Raw genomic sequence first — 22688 nt, 5'->3', positions numbered from 1 at the left:
GAGGAGGAGGAGGAAAGAAAGAAGAAAAGGGAAACACAAGAAATAAAAAAAGAAGGGAAATAAATAACACAAAACATGAAGAAAACCAAAAAAATAAAAGGAAGAAAAAGAAAAAAAAATAGAAAAAAGAAAAGAAAAATATAATACGAAAATCAGAGACGGCTACAAGGAAACGGGATAAAGGGAAAACACACACACACACACACACACACACACACACGAAAGGCTTCCCTAATATGGTTGAGGGCAGAATGTGTTGATGGGGAAGGACACACACACACACACACACACACACACACACACACACGAAAGGCTTCCCTAATATGGTTGAGGGCAGAATGTGTTGATGGGAAAGAGAAGGGAAGGAAAGGAAGAGGAAGAGGAGGAGGAGGAAAGAATAGGAGGAGGAAGAAGGAACTGTTGATAAAGGAAGATGGATAGATGGAATGATTGAAGAAATAGGAAGGAGAAAAAGTAATAGTTGATTGATGGAGATAGATGGATAGATAGATAAATAGTAGATAGTATTGACAAGAAGAGGGGAGGAGGAAGACATGGAGGAGGAGGAAGAAAAGAATAAGAAGGAGGAAGAGGAAGAGAAGAGAAGAGAAACTTGTAAAATGTGTTATTATTATTATTATTATTATTATTATTATTACTATTACTACTATTATTATTATTATGGAATATATGAAAAATGGGAGGAATAGTGCAAGAGAGAGAGAGAGAGAGAGAGAGAGAGAGAGAGAGAGAGTTATGTATACGACTTTAATAATCTTAAGCAAGTGAATTCCTCCTTGTACCTCATGTCCTCCTCCTCCTCCTCCTCTTTTCTGTATTGTATGTCTTAATGAGGCAGAACTTACTTCACGCTTCTTAAACTTGAGGAGGAGAGAAGGAGGAGGAGGAGGAGGAGGAAGCAAGTCTCATAAGATAATACTGTTTGTGTGTGTTTTTCCACCCTCTCCCCCCCTTCTCTCTCTCTCTCTCTCTCTCTCTCTCTCTCTCTCTTTATTTCATTCCCTTTAATTTTACTAGTGTGTGTGTGTGTGTGTTTGTGTGTGTGTGTGGGCAGGGAAGGGAGGGTCGGAGAGCCACAAAGTTACCTACGCAGTTTTCAGACCATTGCGTAGTCGAGTCAGTCAGTCAGTCAGTCAGTTATTCTTTGTCAGCCAGTCCATCAGTCAGTCAGCCACTCAGACAATGTTCCCACGCCTCACCTCACAGCCTCCTCGTCCTTCAAATGGAAAGCTGAGGCTGGACCATTTTCGTGACATAATTCTGCCCCATAGTCTCCAACATTTTGGAGCTCACACACCCACACTATGTAAGGCTTCCGGAGAGGCTGCTGTGGGTGTTGGCATCGATAGTACCATTAGCCCAGTGATAGACTGACCAGGCTTCTGTACCTTGACTGTGAACAATACTTATTTGAACCAGACTTGTGGCCTTTGGGAATAGGTGTTGTGAGGCGAAAGAATGTGGGAATATTTTAACTGACATGCCAAGACAATATCACCACCTAGATAAACAGAACAGATATGACTAATAGATGCAATAATAGACAGTGAAAAGTAAATGAGAAAGTGAAGTAATAGAAAAAAATGGCCATAGATGATATATAAAGTGATAAAATAGACTTGAAATGCATTACTAGATAGAAGAAACATAATTGCTTTCTAAATAAATACAAAAAAACACGTAAAATGAAAAAAAAAGTCTCGATCCTCCCTTCTAGAAAGCGTTCAAGTCATAGGAAAGAAACAAAACAGACAAAGCTTTTGCAGAGTTGACTAGAGAAAGGGATGAAAGAGTACAGATAGTGGTTGACTCTTGCATCAGGAATTTGGACAGCATAAGGAGGAGGTAGAGTAGAAAGTGTGTGGGAGTGTTGTTTGCAAAAGTTTGTGTTTTTTCCTAGAGTTTGTTCATGTCTTGTTTTTTAGTAATATTTTGTTCTCAGTGTGTGTGTGTGTGTGTGTGTGTGTGTGTGTGTGTGCACAGGTCTGGGCGTGAGAGAGACTTAGGAGTCCTAGTGAGCGCTGACCTCCGTCCTAGGGCTCAATGCATTCAGGCTAAAAATCGGGGAAACAGAGTACTTGGTTTCATCTCAAGGATCGTAAGCAATAGGAGCGCTGAAGTCATCCTCAAACTTTACTTAGCACTAGTTAGGCCTCATCTCGATTATGCAGTTCAGTTCTGGTCCCCCTACTATAGAATGGATATCAAGATGTTAGAATCTGTTCATAGGAGGATGACAAAGATGATTCAGGGGGTGAGAAACTTGCATTATGAAGACAGGCTGAAGCATTTAAATCTACACTCGCTAGAAAGGCGAAGGTTGCGAGGAGACTTGATCGAAGTCTATAAATGGATGAAGGGATTTAATAAAGGGGATGTCAATAAAATTTTGAGAGTGAAAGAGCCAGGTAGGACACATGCCTTCACATGGCAATGGTTTTAAGTTAGACAAATTCAGATTCAACAAAGACATAGGCAAGAATTGGTTCACCAGTAGAGTGGTGGATGAATGGAACAGGCTTGCGAGCCATGTTGTGGGTGCCAATACCGTAGATACATTCAAGAAGAGGTTAGATAAGGCCATGGATGGTGAGGTAAGGTGGAGTGGAGTGTACAGGAGCTGCCTTGTGTAGGCCAACCGGTCTCTTGCAGACTCCTTACGTTCTTATGTTCTCTCCAGCCCTTTCCGCCCTTCCTTCCTTGCTCACTTTCCTCCCTCCCTCCCTCCTTCCCTTGCTCATTTCCTTCCCTTTCTCTGAACTTGGGGAGAAAAGTTGTCCCTTCTGATGTGGAACACCTTAGATAGATAAGCTTTATGACAAGATGACAAGAAAACATGGATATAAATTTGATGGTGAGATTTACGGGAAGATACAGAGGGGAGAAAACAGTGTGAGAGAAATAATGGATCAATGTAATGTACTATAGCCTTAAATTCCTTTCACTAGTGCAAGAAGTTAGTCAGAATCTTGGGAAACAGTAACAAAAGCTTCGTGGCTATTTATATGCATTCCTCAGGTCTTAGTAAGCTTGGTGTTGTAGGCAAGAACTATAGCCTTAAGTTTCTGTCGTGCTGCAAAGGCTTTTCTCTATAAGATGGAATTGTAGTTTATTTTAGTATGCATTTTCAAAGTCAAAAAACATTAAAAAAGCCCTCACACCTTATATAAACCCCAAACATGCCAGTTTGTACTGACAATATGACATGCAGCAGCAGCTTAAGTATTGGTCATTCCAGCAAACTGAGGCGGCCTTTTAGTGAGGTCTGATATGTTCTGAGATATAAGTTCGTTGGATTTTTTGGGGGATTTTATAAACTATACACTTTTAGAAAGCTAACATTACAAAGAATGCAAAAACCAATGTTGCCAGAATTTTCGAGGTCATTTTGGCGGCCATTTTGGATTTCTATTATGGCGACCACAAAATCTTATTTTTCTCTTATATACTTATTAATTTTGTTTTAGCTGTACTGATTATGATGAAATATGACCAAAAAAAACAACTTTGATTTTTTTTTTCTTTACAGGTCTAATTTGAGCTGCAATGAACACTGTGCCTCTTCTGAGCAAGCCATGTGAAGAAGTAAAGGATGGGGGATCCAATTAACTGGAGACTGTGTATTCTTTGTCAACGTGGTGACAAAAAAGAAGGTCCTTTGGTACTAAAACCACGACTAGGTTCTTATGTGACATGCTTGAATGCAGTCAGAGAAAGAGCCACTTGCAATGATGGACAGTATGTGGAAATCGAGCGAAGACTCAAAGATGTTACCAGAGATACATTGAGTGAGCAGGGTGCAATATGGCACCGAAGCTGTTATCAGGAGGCAACAAACAGGAGTCGGATCGAGAGGGCCAGGGAACGCAATGAACAAGCTGTGAGTGCGGCTTCAGCCACCAAGAAGCGTGGGAGAAAAAGAAAGAGTGAAGAGATTGAACAGCCATCTGAGCGGCCGGCCAAGTTCACAAGATCCAAGACAGCTCCCCTGGAGAAGGATTTGTGCTTTTTCTGCCAAGAAGACACAGGAGAGCAGATCTTCAGGGTTTGTACGTCAGAGACAGGGAAACAACTAAGGTCAGCTGTGGAGAAGTCTGGGAATCCAGCCCTGGTAACAAGACTGAATACTTCTATCTCCCCTACAGATGCACATGCAATTGATGTTCAATACCACAAAGGATGCTGGAGAAGCAACGTGTTTCATTCCTTAAGAGAAGTGTCAGACCGAAGTGGTCCATACGTCCACCCACTTCAAGCAGCAAGCATGGTTGAAATAACAAACTTGGTTGAAGTGAAGACACGACAAAAGGCTGTAATCTCAATGGGAGACGTAGAGACAGTGTACAAGAACATGCTTGGGGATGTCATGGCACAGCATTGCCCCACCTTCAGTCGAAAATGGTTAAAAGAATATATTCTGACTGAACTCCCAGCTGTGACATCAGTACTGCAAAAAGATCGTAGGAAATCAGCAGTGCTATACAACCCAACAGCCTGTCAAGAAGATAATGTTCATTCAATGATAATAGATGCTGGCAGCATGGACAATATGAAAACAGTCTTCAAGGCAGCCCAGATCATTCGCCAGAGTATTGTCTACTTCAACAAGGAAAGTGTCACAGATAATGATGACATACCGGTATCAAGTGATACAACATGTGTCCCAGCTGAATTGTACAGCCTGATGAGATGGGTTCTGACTGGGCCTGTGGAACATCTAGCAACTGAAGCAAGAACAGGGATCACAGACCGGTTAGCACTAACTATGAGCCAAAACATGATGTTTGGGTTGAAGACAGACAGGCAGGTCCAGTACAAGCCTTCAGGGTCAGGCACCTTTAGGCAGCACCGAACAAAAGAGAATCCCCAAGTGGTCGGACTAGCGCTTTCACTTCACAGTGACACCAGGAGTAAAAAGTTGTTGGAGCTGCTCAACAGGCAAGGATTGTGCGTGTCTCATGGACGCACACTACAACTGGAGACTGCCCTGGCCAATGCTGTTGTGGAAAACACCAAGAATTTTGGGGGTCTCTATATACCTCCCTTCCTCAAGAAAGGTTCGTTTGTGTTCTTAGCAGCAGACAACATTGACTTCTCCGAGGACACCCCAGATGGCAAGTGTACTACACATGGTACCATAGTTGCGGTCTATCAAAAACGTGATGCACTTGGAGAGACAGTTGCTCCATCACTCAGTATCAAGCATACTAGTAGCCAAACAGTTCAGCCATACCATTTACAAATTGAACACTGCGAAAAGCCCAAGCCAGTGCAAAACAAGAGAGAGAAAGAGTTTGTGGTAAACGAGGAAGGAATCAACACTGTACATCAAAGGAAGCAGATGTCCTGGATCATTGCCTGTGTATTATCAAGGTTAGCAGGAGGACCTTGTAAAATTCCTTGTTGGGCCGGATACAATTCTCTGACATCAAACAGCCTGCCACTGACGCAAATTGGAGCTCTGCCCCTCATGCCTGAAGTGGCCCATGAATGGTCAACCCTCCTCACTGTGCTGAAACAAGCAAATGCAATCAGGAAGTTTACAGTAGGAGATGATCACCCGACTGTCATCACCTTTGACATGGCACTCTACGAAAAAGTGGTACAATTGTTGGATGCTCGACCAGATCTGAAGAAGTCAACAGTACCAAGACTGGGAGAGCTCCATGCTGTCATGGCTGCTTTGAGAGCTTTGGGATCTTCAATTGAAAATTCAGGGATTGATGATGCTTGGATCGAGGCTGGCCTGTATGGTACTGCAACAACAAGGCAGATTCTGAGTTGCTCACACTACAAACGCTGCCTGACAGCTCATATCTACACCTACATTGCCTTCTAAGAATTAATCCTTGAGGAATTCTTCAACGAATACCCACAGCTCAAGGCTACATTTGACCAGGCAACAGAACAGGTCACATCAGCATGTTGCCACAAGGACAAGTCAGTCAAAGAAGAATCTGTCAAACAAGCAAATAGTTCACTGCAGGATATCATGGCCAAAGAATCCTTTGAACAAGCATTCGAGACATGGAAGAAAACCAAGTGCAAAAATGTCATGTTCGCCTTCATCACCAACTACCTCTGCAGAGTAGAGGCCATCCTTCACTTCATTGCGGCTTCTCGAAATGCTGATTGGGAGTTGCACCTGGAAGCTGCAGAGTCACTGAGCAAGTTATTCTTTGCCTTCGACCGCATCAAGTACAAGAGACTTTGGCCATGCTATATTGGGGACATGAAAGATCTCAAGACAAACCACCCCAACACCTGGTCGGAACTTGCCAGTGGCAATGTGTCTGTCACCAGGAGTGCAATTCCATTTGTATCTGTAGGTGCTGACCATGCCTGTGAACACATCAACAGACAAATGAAGGTTCACTCTGGGTTGACTGGAATCTCAAACAATGCTAATGCAAGGCAGAGATTCTTCATGGCTGCTGCAGAACTGTCTTGCCTCTCAATTAAGTTCAAAGACCAGTTCAACACAACGGACACCACCAGAACTGAACATCCTGGGGTCACACAAAGCAGCATACAAAGGGACCACGCCGCTGTTGATAGCATCAAGGCTACAATACTGAGTCATGGGAACCCAGTCAGAGGTGAAGGCGATCAACTATACAACATAATTACTGGTGGATGCATACCACAGGAACATGTTCACGACATCCTACATGCAGACTCAATTGGGCAGAAGCTGTACGAGGACTTCGTTGCAGATAGAATAAATGGTGATGTCCGTCTGTGGGCCACTGTGAAGAAAGAGAAGTTAAAGACCTTCACCTCAAATAACCAAATTTCAATCATCAAACTTCAAAACACAAGTATAGAGCTCAAAGAAACCAAAGACCTGTACAGACGCCTGCTTGTCCTGTCAAGATCACGAGACATTGATCAAAAGAAAGCAATCGGTACCTATGAGTTCACTCAGGTGCCAAGAGCACTTTTTGCCAGCGATGGAGAAATTCTTCCATGCACTGACAAATCAAAGCTAATACACCGACTTGAGAAGCTTGTTGAGGAGAATGCCGAAACAGAGAACCTAGAAGCAGCAGGAGCAGAACAAGAGTCAGGCACCAGCCAGAAGCATCATCACAGGATTGCTCTTGTGGATGGCATGGTGATTCTCCATAACCTTACGAAGAAACCACCAACTATGGAGACCGTAGGAGATCTTAGCAGGTGGTACTACGACAGAGTGATGGGTCTTGCATGTGACTACGATGAAATAATCGTAGTATTTGACACCTACAAGCCTGAGTCTCTGAAACAACGAACCAGAGAAAGAAGAAACCTGGGTCAGCTTCCAGTTGAGTACCAGATCAAAGATGAAACAAATATCAAGAACATTACAATGAACAAGTTCCTTTCACACTACAAGACGAAGAAACACCTTACGGAGTACCTAGCTGACAAGATCATCGAATATGCTGCGAGCTCCCCGAAGGTGGTCATTGTGTCCGCAGCAGGTAAATGAACTTACAATAAAGCTTGTTATTTTTAGCATACAATATCTAATATATTTAACTATTTTCAACAAAACACTTACAGTGTGTTGTGTTTGTATTTCTTTATAGGAAGGACCAAAGCCAACATAAGGATGGAGTGTGAAGACAACAATCATGAAGAAGCAGACACACTGCTCATCCATCAAGCAGTCCTTGCGTCACGCCGCAGTTCACCCAACACGGAACTCATGGTTTTTTCACCTGACACAGATGTGCTTGTCCTTCTGATAGGACATTATGATATTCTCCTGAACAGCACATCAATTACCATGAAATCTGGAGTACTGCAGATAGGTTCTATGTGGACATTTTTGGGTGCATCCCGTGCTAAAGCTCTTCCAGCGTTCCATGCATTTACTGGTACTGACAACACCAGCCGGTTTTCTGGAATCGGTAAAGTGACATGGCTGAACATTTTCCTTCAGGCACCAGAGGAGATCTGGAAAGCTCTGCAACAGCTCTCTGAACCAGATGAAGTCACAGAAGAACAGATTTCTATCCTGGAGAAATTTGTGTGTCATGCTTACAAGCCGAAGAAGTCGGACATCACGAACATCCCAGATCTCCGGTGGTACCTTTTCTGCAAGAATATGGCAGACAGTGAAAAGCTGCCACCTACCATTGGTGCACTTAAACAACATATACTGCGAGCAAAGATACAAGCCAGAGTGTGGGGTCAAGCTTCTGTTGCCCAACAGAGCCTACCAGAGCCTTTGGGTAACGGATATTGCAGAACCAAGGATGGGCAACTGCAACCGCTTACAACAGAACTTCTGCCAGCACCAGAAGCCATTCTGGAAATGGTAAGATGTCTTTGCAAGACAAACTGCTCAACTAAAAGGTGCTCTTGTGCTGCAGTGAACCTTCCTTGCACTGAAATATGTCAGTGCACAAGTGACTGCCAAAATGACCAAGATTCAAAGGATGTTTCATCTAATCTCATTGACTCGGAGAGTGACGATGATGATGATACAGATGATGATTGAGAGACCATGATATATATTGCCTAAAGACAATAATACAGATTAATTGTGGCAGTTTTAGCTGCTGTTTCTTTAATTCTTTCTATGATCACTCAATGCTTAAATGTATTACCTTGCATACTTCTGCTGCTACTTGAAATTGCAATTGTTGCGTGGAAACACCTGGTGCTTACCTCTGATTAGACTACTGTAATACTATCACTTAGTGTCACAAATTGTATGTAAATAATATTTAACACTTTAGAATGTATGGTGCTGATGTGTTTCTAGTTTCACATTGTATGTAGGTTATGAAAAATAATGCCAACATGGAACAAGTAGTTTTCGGTTTTGTAACACATTTATTACCATAATGTTCCTTAATAAAATGCCTAAAAATGCTAATTTCTGCTACTTCATGTTTTAAATCATATCTAAAGACTACATTTATATTATGACAAAGCAAATTAAAGAAAAAATAGCCAAACTTAGCTGTGCTGAAGTCTCTCAATTGAAAATTGCATTTCAGAAGTCGGCCATTTTCAACATCCAAGATGGCCGCCAAGGTGACCTAATTAATTTTGGCAACATTGTTTATGAGATTCCTTGACTTGTAAGCATTCCAAAAATGTATAGTTTACAAAATCCCCAAAAAATTCCAACGAAATTACACTAGTGACCTCACTATTTTAAATGCCTGTAGTTCACCTCATCACAAAGCTTTGTAAGGGCAACTAAAAGGTATTTCAATAATTTAGTGCACGTAAATCCGCTCATCATCTCTGGGCCTGTGTTAGGTTTGAACCCTGGGATATGGGCCGATAGGAAGGCCAGAATTGCCTCAGTTTACCTTCCCCAGGTACAACTGTTCATCAACCATCTACACAGGAAGGATGAACAGCTGTGTGAGGCCTTCTAGCCACTGCTCCATATTAGATCACGTGGGTGTTGATGCTGGTAGGCTAACACTGTGATACTCATGCCATACCATTCTTTCATTGACACAGGCTTTACATAAATGAGACAACACAGACATTTGAAAAGACATAGAGTATGATCTGTTTGGTACAAGTCCCTCTCTCCTGAGCTTGTCTATGTAGGCTATTACAAAAGAAAACTGCCAGCTCTGGGACTGATATAAGGTGTGAGGGCTGGGGAAAAAAATCACTACAATCGTCCCTCAAATAGTACAGTTTCCAATAGTTTGGTTTCAGTTTTATATGGATTGTCGTGGAAGATCTTTTAGGATTTTAAAATTTCCTGCTCCTTAAAAATCTTCTTAAAAAATCCACATAAAACCAAATCCGAACTATTGGAAACTGTGCTATTTGAGGGACGATTGTATTACTAAAGAAAGAAAAATAGCTTGAATACTTATGACATAATGACAAAGTAGCCTATCAGTGTGCCACTCCCCCACCCATGGGAAGGAAGGGAAAGAAGGGAGCTATGGGAGATGACCTGTTTTTCCTTCTGCTCTCACTCCCTCCTCCCGCCATAGTCCAGCAGGTGTCTGTTCTTCCTATGTATTCCTATGTATACTCCCCCTTTCCCTCCTCTGCTTTAATAATGAAATATCTGTCTCTAGGCCACCAGCCCTAATCAGGCCATACCTACGGCAAACAAGGTGGCAAGGGTGTGTGTGCTGTGGAGGTATAGTTGGTGGAGTGGACATGATGCCATTCACTGCCTTGACATCAACCTGTCATTCTCGTGCTGTCAAAACCTGGTGGCTACCCGGGTGAGAGGTCATGCTTCGGGCCGTGTCTTATCCATTGTGACGGTGTTGTTTACTGATAGCTACGCTGGAACCATTTCAACACATTAAGCCTCCATGGTGGGAGCTAACAGGATGGAGAGAAGAAAAGAAACACCAATAGAAAGGAAATTAATGTAGGAATAAGAGAAGAATTAGTTAACACTCACCGCTCTGTCCCTCCTCATCTCCTTCAGTTCCTAGTGTCTGGAAATCAAGTTTGGTGTTAACTGTGTAAACATTACCACACTTTGATATATATATATAGCATTATAAATTGGGTGCTACTTCAGCGTGCAGTCTGGCCCAGTATCACAAGTCTGCAACATGACCTGACCTGTCTCCCAAAACCTAGCTCATGTGTCGCCCCAATAGAAAAGAAAAGAAAAGAAAAAAAAAAAGACCAATGGAAAACAAAAATACATAAGATAAACTGATAAAAAAATAAACAAAAACATTCTCCATGAAATCAAATGGGTCAATGACTTGACTCTTGAGGTAGTCGCTGTAAACAGAGTGAATCATCGCATCAAATATCTTAACGCAATGAGACTCGCTTGGTCTAAACGCACCCTCCTAAATGTAAGGAAATCAATGTGAGAGAGAGAGAGAGAGAGAGAGAGAGAGAGAGAGAGAGAGAGAGAGAGAGAGAGAGAGAGAGAGAGAGAGAGAGAGAGAGAGAGAGAGATGTGAAGGGAAGGGAAGGGATAGGAAGGGAGGGGAAGAGAGGGTTAAGGAAGGGAAGGAAAGTAGAGGGAAGGGAAGGGAGGGGATGGGAATGGAGGGGAAGGGAAGGGAAGGGATGGGAAAGGAAGGGATGGGAAAGGAGTGGAAGAGAGGGTTAAGGAAGGGAAGGAAAGTGAAGGGAAGGGATGGGAAGGGAAGGGAGGGGAAGGGAAGGAAAGAAAAAGGGAGGGGAAGGGAAGGAAAGAAAAAGGGATGTGAAGGGAAGGGATGGAAAGGGGAGAGAAGGGACAGGAAGGGATGGGATGGGAAAGGAAGGGATGGGATGGGAAGGGAAGGGAAGGGATGGGAAGGGATGGGGAAGGAAAGGAAGGGATGGGAAGGGAAAGGAAGGGATGGGAAGGGATGGGCTGGGAAGGGAAGAGAAGGGATGGGAAGGGATAGGAAGGGAAGGGATGGGATGGAAGGGAAGGGATGGGAAGAGAGGGCTAAGGAAGGGAAGGAAAGGCTAGGGAAAGGAAGGGATCAGAAGGGAAAGGAAGGGATGGGAAGGGAAAGGAAGGGATGGGAAGAGAAAGGAAGGGAAGGGAAAGGAAGGGATGGGAAGGGATGGGAATGGATGGGAAGGGAAAGGAAGGGAAGGGAAGGGAAGGGATGGTGTAGCCGCTGTTCCGGCTCCGTGACGAAAGATAGATTAATGTGGTAGATATGTATGTAGGCATTATCGGATTATATGAATTTATTAATTATGTCGGGATGGTCGAGCGAAGGGGTGGTGTGAGGCGGTAGTGTCGCCAGATGTTCAAGGGAAAAGTGTCGAGACAGCGGCGAGATGAGTGAAATGCTGACTCGGGACGCCTGCTGGAGGCCCTCAACTCCAAGGAAAGCCTTGCCAAATGTGTGTTTCCCTAGGTTCAAAGTACAGAGGAAGGGTCACACTACCACCAGGGCCACAAAACTACCCCTGGAAATGCCCACAACTCCTAGGAAAGCCTTGCCAAATATGTGCTTCCTTAGGTTCACGGTACAGAGGAAGGGTCACACTACCACCAGGGTCACAAAACTACCCCTGGAAATGCCCACAACTCCTACGAAAGCCTTGTCAAATGTGTTTCCTCGGGTTCACGGTACAGAGGAAGGGTCACAACTACTCCTGAAATGCCCACAACTCCTACGAAAGCCTTCTCAAATGTGTGTTTCCTCGGGTTCATGGTAAAGAGGAAGGGTCAAACTACCCCTGAAATGCCCACAACTCCTAGGAAGGCCTTGTCAAATGTTTGTTTCCTTAGGTTCACGGTACAGAGGAAGGGTCACAAAACTACCCCTGAAATGCCCACAGCTCCTAGGAAAGGCTTGTCAAATGTGTGTTTCCTTAGGTTCACGGTACAGAGGAAGGGTCACAAACTACCCCTGAAATGCCCACAACTCCTAGGAAAGCCTTGTCAAATGTGTGTTTCCTTAGGTTCACAGTACAGAGGAAGGGTCACAAACTACCCCTGAAAATGCCCACAACTCCTAGGAAAGCCTTGTCAAATGTGTGTTTCCCTAGGTTCACGGTACAGAGGAAGGGTCACAAACTACCCTGGAAATGCCCACAACTCCTAGGAATGCCTTGTCAAATGTGTGTTTCCTTAGGTTCACGGTACAGAGGAAGGGTCACAAAACTACCCTGGAAATGCCCACAACACCTAGGAAAGCCTTGGCAAATTATGCTTACATCTCAAAATTATCAAATAATCTATGTTTCTTTATGTGCACCATTTAATTCTGCATGTTTTATATATAATACATGATGATTATGTTGAGTTTATGGCTGAAAACTTGTTATAAACAGAAGCGACGTTTGAAATTTGCGCGTGTCCAGCCCGGATATGGCGCCGTTTTGGCCCGGCCGTAGTAAAGGGGTTAAGCCTGTGGTGTCTTGTTGGTCAGGCATAAATAAACCAAAAAGTGAAAATGGGCAGCTCCTTAGTGTCTCCCTTGAGTGAGAAAGTGCCGGGCCAGCCTGCTACTTACTGTGGAATGCTTCTTCATATAAAAATCATGTGATAAAAATGGCACAGCTATAAACACTAAACCATAAGTAAAAGTGGCTGTTAAACACAGACGGGCTAGGCACGGGTCATATAGGATGACTGGCAGGAACCAACACTATGACCCACCACTACATATATGTAACAGGTTCACAGTATGGTGTGGTGAATGCTTATGATATCTTGTTGCCTTCCCATGACTGAGCCTTGGGGAGCTTGGCCATTTCCAGGGGGAGTTTTATGACCCCTCTGCCCGGGCTGCCTCTGTACAGTCAATGTGAAAAAAAGACTCATTACAAACCCAATAATCTCCTTTTTTTGCCTTTGAAAAGAGTTTGCATTAAGAGTCTACAGATACAGCAAGCTTACTATGAGGGGCCTTGAGCCAGGAAGCGCTTTTGGCAAATATCTTGTAAAGAAACAGCTTGAGCATGGCCCTGGCACCATTGTGAAGGATTAGGGCGCTCATTTGGGGGATAGTTTTGGGGACACATTAATGGAAACAACATTAATTGAAATGGGGAAATTTGTTTGGGTTTATGATCTTTTGCTTTGGGAACTAAATTCAGGAACAAATTAATCTCATAAACACACACACACACACACACACACAAAATGGTTCCAGAACTGGAGGGACTGACATATGAAAAGAGACTCAAGGAAATGGACTTAGCAACACAAGAACAAAGAGGAGACCTAATACAAATATATAGGCTATTGAGTAAAATGGAAGAAGTAGATAACGATAAATTGCTACTAAGAGAGGAACCTTCCAGCAGGAATACTAGAGGACATAGTAAAAAGTTGAGGAAGGGAAGATGCTCAAGAGACATAAAGAAATATAGCTTCCCACAAAGAAATATAGAGCTTTGGAACAGACTAAGTGAAGAAATAGTATCGGCAAAGAGTGTGCAGGGGAAAGTTGGATAATTATAGATACGGAGACGGGACCACACCAGCGTAAGCCCAGGCCTGTAAAATTACAACTAGGTAAATACACACACACACACACACACACACACTCACAGACTCAAACATATACTCATATTCATAGTGTGTGTGTGTGTGTGTGTGTGTGTAATGAGGTATTTGTTATGTATTTTTTTGTTTCCATGTCCTTAGGTAAGCTGCTGGGGTAGTCCTCGGTGGAAGAAAGTGTAAGCCATCAGCAGGGGACAGCTGCTGGACACACAGGAGGAACTGTCACCAGGAGGGACACAACACACACAAGAAAAAAGACAACAACAACAACAACAAGCAGGAGGAGGAAACAAGGAAAAAATAAACTCAACACTCACCAATAGTGTGTGCTGCTCCTTCTCTTCCATTCTCTTCCTCCTCCTCATCTTCTTGCTCTTCTTCTTCTTCTTCTTCTTCTTCTTGTTGTCTGTGCATATTGTTGTAAATTGTCCATTCTCTTCCTCCTCTCTCTGCATCATAAAAAACTGTGTCAACAACCACTGAGCTCCTTCAGACTGTAATGGCACAGATTGGCACCAAAACACCCAAGCTAAATACATGAAAGGCAACAGCTTCTGGCATAAAATAACAAAGAATGACCTCGCTCACTCAGATAATAATAATAATAATGTCTCATTTGTAAGGAAGAACAGATGATTTTTTGGAGTAAAGACGTGTGGTTTTGTCAGGTTAGGTCAGAGGGCGGCACCCAGCATTTTTACGGCAAACCTTCTAAGGGTGGAGAAGGGGTCAACAAACAGGTGGGCCATTATTTAAAAGCACCAAAATCTCCCAGAAAGAAACATTTTTGTCCACCAGTGTCCCACGGGTCATGTTCTGGGGACAGTGTTGCCTCTAGACAAGGTAATACTTTTTTGGTCCCTGAATGCAGTGCAGTAAAGAAACACTTCCAGAAAATAGAAACAAAATTTATATGACACAAAAATGTTTATGTAAGCACACCCCCGCTGGGCTGTGTGCCAGGGGGCGACACATTCCTCAGGCCCACAAAACACCCAAAAGACAATCACAAAACACCAAAAAATCTGCATTATGAAGCCAAATCTATACCGCTATATTACACCAGTCCAAAGCGCTGAAAAAACATGGCTCTCCACCACACTGTGACCACCCCAGGGGAGACTGTGTGTATGCACACACCCCTGAAAGCAGCGAGGCTCCTTCCTTAACCCCCTGGACCCCAGCGATGCGTCACGGAGCGTTGTGGCGCCCTAATGGAACGGCCAAGGAGGCTAATGTTTTAACCCAGTAGCAGCGGGGACCATGTTTCTTAATGGTCCCTCTAAGTGAGAAAAATGAGAAAAAATCATCACTCTCACAAACCATTTCATAATATATATCAATGCATTTGTGATCAGTTTATGCATCATCTATTTCGGGGGGTTTATATCATGGCATAAATTTGGCCCGTCGCTGCTACACGGTAAAGCCACAAATTTGGCCCGTCGCTGCTACACGGTAAAGCCACAAATTTGGCCCGTCGCTGCTACACGGTAAAGCCACAAATTTGGCCCGTCACTGCTACACGGTAAAACCACAAATTTGGCCCGTCGCTGCTACACGGTAAAGCCACAAATTTGGCCCGTCGCTGCTACCGGGTTAACCGTACACGAAAGGGGTATGACGGGACAGTACCCCAAGCAGGCAGGACCCACGCCACGCCTTGCAGGTCACTGTTCTCAGTTATTGCGTTTGTGTAAACATGTCACTGGTCATGAGGAGACACACTTATTACAAGTTCCTCTGTTGCCCTCAAGCCAACTCCTCCCTCATCAGCTGAGGCAGTAAACCTTGACACACACAAATGTGGAAGAGCTTGTTGCATTGCTCACATAAAAAGTTGGGCACAACATCTGTGGTCATATGCCGGAGAGAGACAGAAGGGGAAGGAATTATAGGAGAAGGGAATAGACTCCAGGAGATGGGACACAACCTCCGATTAATACCTGGTACACTGCTGGGTGGACAGGAGTGTAGGGTATCGGAAAAGCCGCCCAATTTTTTCCACTCCGGGGAATCGAGCCCGGGCTCTCTCGGTTGTGAGCCGAGTGTGCTAACCACTGCACCACGAAGCCCCGCCTTGCTCACATAAACTTACTAACAATCACACTAACACCATGCAAGTAGGAAACATTAAATTAATTTGTATTTTTTTATCTGTAAATTCAAATCTATGCCATTTTGGTGAAGGTAACAGGAGGCATCCAGACACAAGCAGACTGAACCAAGACTTGACTTACTGGGTTACTTGACAGAGTTGTTGTTGTTGTTGTTGTTGTTGAGAGTCCACCGCTGCTTGGGCCCCAGTCCAGAGTGCCTCTTCTGGAGCTCCAGGATGGAGTTTGAGCCTGCCGAACAAAATAAGTGACATTGAAATGTTTAGTAGTGTAGGCAATAACTGTGTGCTGTCCACCATGTTGTAAGGAAAGACAGGGACACTATATATCATACTGTACACATGGAAACAAGACTGTGTGCGTGTGTGTGAGGGAAAGGGCCGTTGGGTAAGGCAGTGCGGGTGTCATTCTAGAGTTTTGCACACACGCACACACGCCCTCCAAAACACGCACACAAGCCTTCACACACGCACACAGGCCTTCACACACGCACACAGCCCCGCACACACGCCATAAAGCACAGCCGTGAGTGACGTGCCTGACACACTAATAAACACGAAAAATCCGCCCACAATCTCCACTCCCTGTTTTCTCCGTGTTCTCTTGGTCTCCGGCGGTTACTGTGGGTTTCTAAAGGCGTGGAGAACCATTACCACATGATATACCGCCTCAGACACCTCCGTCAGGCTTTACAAGTAGAGAAAACGGTAAAATAGTGTGTTTGCCTGGAAAGGAGAGGTCGGCGGCCATCTTGTCTTCCTCTTCTTCTTCTTTGACCTGTTACCTGTATCGTGTTGTGTTATTTTGTTCCTTATTTTGTGTTCTATGTATGTTTTAATGGCGGGAAATGCTTGAAGAAAATGTGATTACTGTTTTTACGGGTTTAAATTATATTGAGGAAGTGTTTTCACGCTTGTTGGGGTAGATAGTTAGCGCCTAACTAAATTGTCTAAGCTAACGAAATTGTCGTACTTGGCTCATTTCCTTCTGTTTTTAGGCCAAAACTATTAAAAACACTTCCATAATCATCACTGTAGACAATATCTTTAATTATGAGGGTGTCGACATCAAATATACACTGATTTCTCTAATAATTGTACAACTTAAGATAATACATTACAAAGTTTACCCTGAAAAACATATAGAAAACGAAAAGAAATGAGGAGTTAGAGAAAACGACAGCGTGGACTAGGCTATTTCTAAGATGTATAGAGGAGAGAGAGAGAGAGAGAGAGAGAGAGAGAGAGAGAGAGAGAGAGAGAGAGAGAATTTACATAGAAAATCAGACCACACAGACCCCATCGTCGAGACTAGGGAGGGAACTGTCACAGGGGGGAAGGAGGAAGGGGAAGGGGAGGAATTGACACAGGGGGAAGGAGGAAGAGAGGAAGGGGGAGGAATTGACACAGGGGGAAGGAGGAAGGGGGAAGGGGAGGAATTGACACAGGGGGAAGGAGGAAGGGGGAAGGGGAGGAATTGACACAGGGGAAGGAAGGAATGGGGAAGGGGAGGAATTGACACAGGGGGAAGGAGGAAAGGGGGAAGGGGAGGAATTGACACAGGGGGAAGGAGGAAGGGGGAAGGGGAGGAATTGACACAGGGGGAAGGAGGAAGGGGGAAGGGGAGGAATTGACACAGGGGGGAAGGGGAGGAATTGACACTGGGGGAAGGAGGAAGGGGGAAGGGGAGGAATTGACACAGGGGGAAGGAGGAAGGGGAAGGGGAGGAACTGTCAGGGGGGAAGAAGGAAGGGGGGAAGGGGGAGGGAACTAACACAGGGGGGAAGGAGGAAGGGGGGAAGGGGGAGGGAATTTACACAGGGGGGACGGAGGACGGGGGGAAGGGGGCGTGACTTGACACAGGGGGGAAGGAGGAAGGGGGGAAGGGGAGGAACTAGCACAGGGGGAAGGAGGAAGGGGGAAGGGGAGGAATTGACACAGGGGGAAGGAGGAAGGGGAAGGGGAGGAATTGACACAGGGGTGAAGGAGGAAGGGGGGAAGGGGAGGAATTGACACAGGGGGAAGGAGGAAGGGGGAAGGGGAGGAATTGACACAGGGGAAGGAGGAAGGGGAAGGGGAGGAATTGACACAGGGGAAGGAGGAGGGGGAAGGGGAGCGAATTGACAGGGGGGAAGGAGGAAGGGGGAAGGGGAGGAATTAACACAGGGGGAAGGAGGAAGGGGAAGGGGAGGAATTGACACAGGGGGAAGGAGGAAGGGGGAAGGGGAGGAATTGAAACAGGGGGAAGGAGGAAGGGGAAGGGGAGGAATTGACACAGGGGGAAGGAGGGGGAAGGTGGAGGGAATTGACACAGGGGGGAAGGAGGAAGGGGGAAGGAGAGGAATTGACACAGGGGGAAGGAGGAAGGGGGAAGGGGAGGAATTGACACAGGGGGGAAGGAGGAAGGGGGAAGGGGAGGAATTGACACAGGGGAAGGAGGAAGGGGGGAAGGGGAGGAATTGACACAGGGGGAAGGAGGAAGGGGAAATGGAGTGAACTAACACAGGGGGAAGGAGGAAGGGGGAAGGGGAGGAACTAACACAGGGGGAAGGGGAGGAATTGACACAGGGGGAATGAGGAAGAGGGGAAGGGGAGTGAGCTAACACAAGGGGAAGGAGGAAGGGGAAGGGGAGGAACTGACACAGGGGAATGAGGAAGGGGGAAGGGGGAGGAACTAACACAGGGGAAGGAGGAAGGGGGAAGGGGAGGAATTGACACAGGGGTGAAGGAGGAAGGGGGGAAAGGGGAGGAACTAACACAGGGGGAAGGAGGAAGGGGGAAGGGGAGGAATTGACACAGGGGGAAGGAGGAAGGGGGAAGGGGAGGAATTGACACAGGGGAAGGAGGAAGGGGAAGGGGAGGAATTAACACAGGGGAAGGAGGAAGGGGAAGGGGAGGAATTGACACAGGGGGAAGGAGGAAGGGGGAAGGGGAGGAATTGACACAGGGGGAAGGAGGAAGGGGAAAGGGGAGGGAATTGACACAGGGGGAAGGAGGAAGGGGAAGGGGAGGAATTGACACAGGGGGAAGGAGGAAGGGGGAAGGGGAGGAACTGACGCAGTGGGGAAGGAGGAAGGGGAAGGGGAGGAATTGACACAGGGGGAAGGAGGAAGGGGAATGGGGAGGGAATTGACACAGGGGTAAGGAGGATGGGGGAAGGGGAGGAATTGACACAGGGGAAGGAGGAAGGGGAAGGGGAGGAATTGACACAGGGGTGAAGGAGGAAGGGGGAATGGGAAGGAATGACACAGGGGTAAGGAGGATGGGGGAAGGGGGAGGAATTGACACAGGGGGAAGGAGGAAGGGGGAAAGGGGAGGGAATTGACAGGGGAAGGAGTAAGGGGAGGAACTAACACAGGGGAAGGAGGAAGGGGAAGGGGAAGGAATTGACACAGGGGGAAGGAGGAAGGGGGAAGGGGAGGAATTGACACACGGGGAAGGAGGAAGGGGGAAGGGGAGGAATTGACACAGGGGAAGGAGGAAGGGGGAAGGATGAGGGAATTGACACAGGGGGAAGGAGGGGGGAAGGGGAGGAATTGACACAGGGGGAAGGAGGAAGGGGGAAGGGGAGGAATTAACACAGGGGGAAGGAGGAAGGGGGAAGGGGAGGAATTGACACAGGGGGGGAAGGAGGAAGGGGGAAGGGGAGGAACTGACACAGGGGAAGGAGGAAGGGGTAAGGGTGAGGAACTGACACAGGGGAAGAAGGGGGGGAAGGGGAGGAATTGACACAGGGGGGAAGGAGGAAGGGGGAAGGGGAGGAATTGACACAGGGGGAAGGAGGAAGGGGGAAGGGGAGGGAATTGACACTGGGGGAAGGAGGAAGGGGAGGAACTAACACAGGGGGAAGGAGGAAGGGGGAAGGGGAGGAATTGACACAGGGGGAAGGAGGAAGGGGGAAGGGGAGGAATTGACACAGGGGGAAGGAGGAAGGGGGAAGGGGAGGAATTAACACAGGGGGAAGGAGGAAGGGGAAGGGGAGGAATTGACACAGGGGGAAGGAGGAAGGGGGAAGGGGAGGGAATTGACACAGGGGGAAGGAGGAAGGGGGGAAGGGGAGGAATTGACACAGGGGGAAGGAGGAAGGGGGAAGGGGAGGGAATTGACACAGGGGGAAGGAGGAAGGGGGAAGGGGAGGGAACTGACGCAGTGGGGAAGGAGGAAGGGGAAGGGGAGGAATTGACACAGGGGGAAGGAGGAAGGGGAATGGGGAGGAACTGACACAGGGGTAAGGAGGATGGGGGAAGGGGAGGGAATTGACACAGGGGGGAAGGAGGAAGGGGAAGGGGAGGAATTGACACAGGGTGAAGGAGGAAGGGGAATGGGAAGGAATTGACACAGGGGTAAGGAGGATGGGGAAGGGGAGGAATTGACACAGGGGAAGGAGGAAGGGGTGAAGGGGGAGGGAACTGACACATGGGGGAAGGAGGAAGGGGAGGGAACCAACACAGGGGGGAAGGAGGAAGGGGAAGGGGAAGGAATTGACACAGGGGGAAGGAGGAAGGGGAAGGGGAGGAATTGACACACGGGGAAGGAGGAAGGGGGGAAGGGGAGGAATTGACACAGGGGGAAGGAGGAAGGGGGAAGGATGAGGGAATTGACACAGGGGGAAGGAGGAAGGGGGAAGGGGAGGAATTGACACAGGGGGAAGGAGGAAGGGGGAAGGGGAGGAATTAACACAGGGGGAAGGAGGAAGGGGAAGGGGAGGAATTGACACAGGGGGGAAGGAGGAAGGGATGAAGGGGGAGGGAACTGACACATGGGGGAAGGAGGAAGGGGAAGGGTGAGGGAACTGACACAGGGGGGAAGAAGGGGAAGGGGAGGGAATTGACACAGGGGGAAGGAGGAAGGGGGAAGGGGAGGAATTGACACAGGGGGAAGGAGGAAGGGGGAAGGGGAGGAATTGACACTGGGGGAAGGAAGGGGGGAGGGAACTAACACAGGGGGAAGGAGGAAGGGGGGAAGGGGAGGAATTGACACAGGGGAAGGAGGAAGGGGAAGGGGAGGGAATTGACACAGGGGATAAGGAGGAAGGGGAAGGGGAGGAACTGACACAGGGGGAAGAAGGAAGGGGGAAGGGGAGGAATTGACACAGGGGAAGGAGGAAGGGGGAAGGGGAGGAATTGACACAGGGGGGAAGGAGGAAGGGGAAGGGGAGGAATTGACACAGGGGGAAGGAGGAAGGGGAAGGGGAGGATTTGACACAGGGGGAAGGAGGAAGGGGAAGGGGAGGAATTGACACAGGGGAATGGATAGGGAATTGACACAAGGGGGAAGGAGGAAGGGGGGAAGGGGGAGGGAATTGACACAGGGGGGAAGGAGGAAGGGCGGAAGGGGGAGGGAACTGACACAGGGGCTAAGGAGGAAGGGGGCAAGGGGGAGGGAATTAACACAGGGGGGAAGGAGGAAGGGGGGAAGGGGAGGAATTGAAACAGGGGGAAGGAGGAAGGGGGAAGGGGAGGAACTAACACACAGGGGGAAGGAGGAAGGGGAAGGAGGAGGAATTGACACAGGGGGAAGGAGGAACGGGGAAGGGGAGGAATTGACACAGGGGGAAGGAGGAAGGGGGAAGGGGAGGAATTGACACAGGGGAAAGGAGGAAGGGGGAAGGGGAGGAATTGACACAGGGGGAAGGAGGAAGGGGAGACGGGGGAGGGAATTGACACAGGGGGGAAGGAGGAAGGGAATTGACACAGGGGGGAAGGAGGAAGGGGGAAGGGGAGGAATTGACACAGGGGGAAGGAGGAAGGGGAAGGGGAGGAATTGACACAGGGGGAAGGGGAGGAATTGACACAGGGGAAGGAGGAAGGGGAAGGGGGAGGGAATTGACACAGGGGGGAAGGAGGAAGGGCGGAAGGGGGAGGGAACTGACACAGGGGGGAAGGAGGAAGGGGGGAAGGGGGAGGGAATTGACACAGGGGGGAAGGAGGAAGGGGGGAGTAAACATTGCAAAAGTCAATTTAAATATATCTGTCACTTACAGGCCTCCGGGGCAATCACTTGATGGCGATCTTGAAATGTACAGCGTCTTAAGGCAGTCACTTAATAACAGCGACTCACTGATACTAGGAGACTTTAACCTCCCCCATATCGACTGGGCGACACTGTCGGGTACAGAAGGTGAGTCCCATAGAATGATCGAATTTCTAGAGGAAAATTATCTAAGCCAAATGGTTTCTGAACCAACTCGACAAAATAACATACTTGACCTTGTTATAGCGACCCAAGATAACCTAGTCAGTAATGTCACGGTAGGAGAACACCTCGGTTCCTGCGATCATAAACTAGTGCGCGTTGACATTAGAGCTCAAACATCGGTGACTGAAAATAAAGTTAAGGTGCCCAATTTCAAAAGAGCCAACTTCGTAGAAATCTGACGAAAACTAATAGATATGCAACTATCAGATGACGGCAATGCAGAGGACGCCTGGCTAAACTTTAAAAATCACTTACTCACTCAGCAGGACACATTTGTACCCTTGTGCGAGAAGCGAATTAACACTAATAAAAGTCCACCGTGGTTTAATAGCGAAATTAAACACTCAGTCAGGTTAAAAAAAGACCAAAGCACGCCCGAAAACATTAGACTTTACAATGATGCAAGGCGACGAGTAAAAAGATTAGTGCATC

The 22688-nt window shown here is 46.9% G+C and overlaps 1 protein-coding gene across 4 annotated transcripts in view; it reads right to left on the bottom strand.

Annotated features, from left to right (window-relative positions):
- The window catches only part of LOC126989611 (uncharacterized), an 82401-nt gene that overhangs the window by 9371 nt on the left and 50342 nt on the right, over window positions 1-22688 (bottom strand). For 2 of the 4 annotated variants that reach the window (XR_007743522.1, XR_007743521.1), the window contains exons 4-6: window positions 16183-16290; window positions 14260-14391; window positions 10415-10451 (exon numbers count right to left, since the gene is read on the bottom strand). Coding sequence is in view for 1 of the 4 variants with exons in the window: in XM_050848223.1 (XP_050704180.1) it covers window positions 14260-14391; window positions 16183-16290 (240 nt within the window). In the remaining 3 variants the exon portion in view is untranslated. Of the gene's footprint in view, window positions 1-10101; window positions 10333-10414; window positions 10452-14259; window positions 14392-16182; window positions 16291-22688 lie in introns of all 4 variants that reach the window. The other 2 variants (XR_007743523.1, XM_050848223.1) reach the window with 2 other exon arrangements.

This window comes from Eriocheir sinensis, unplaced genomic scaffold (assembly GCF_024679095.1).
Source record: "Eriocheir sinensis breed Jianghai 21 unplaced genomic scaffold, ASM2467909v1 Scaffold1236, whole genome shotgun sequence".
Lineage (NCBI taxonomy): Eukaryota > Metazoa > Arthropoda > Malacostraca > Decapoda > Varunidae > Eriocheir > Eriocheir sinensis.
Note: the sequence above shows the minus strand (reverse complement) of the source record. Positions and strands in the feature narration are given on the sequence as shown.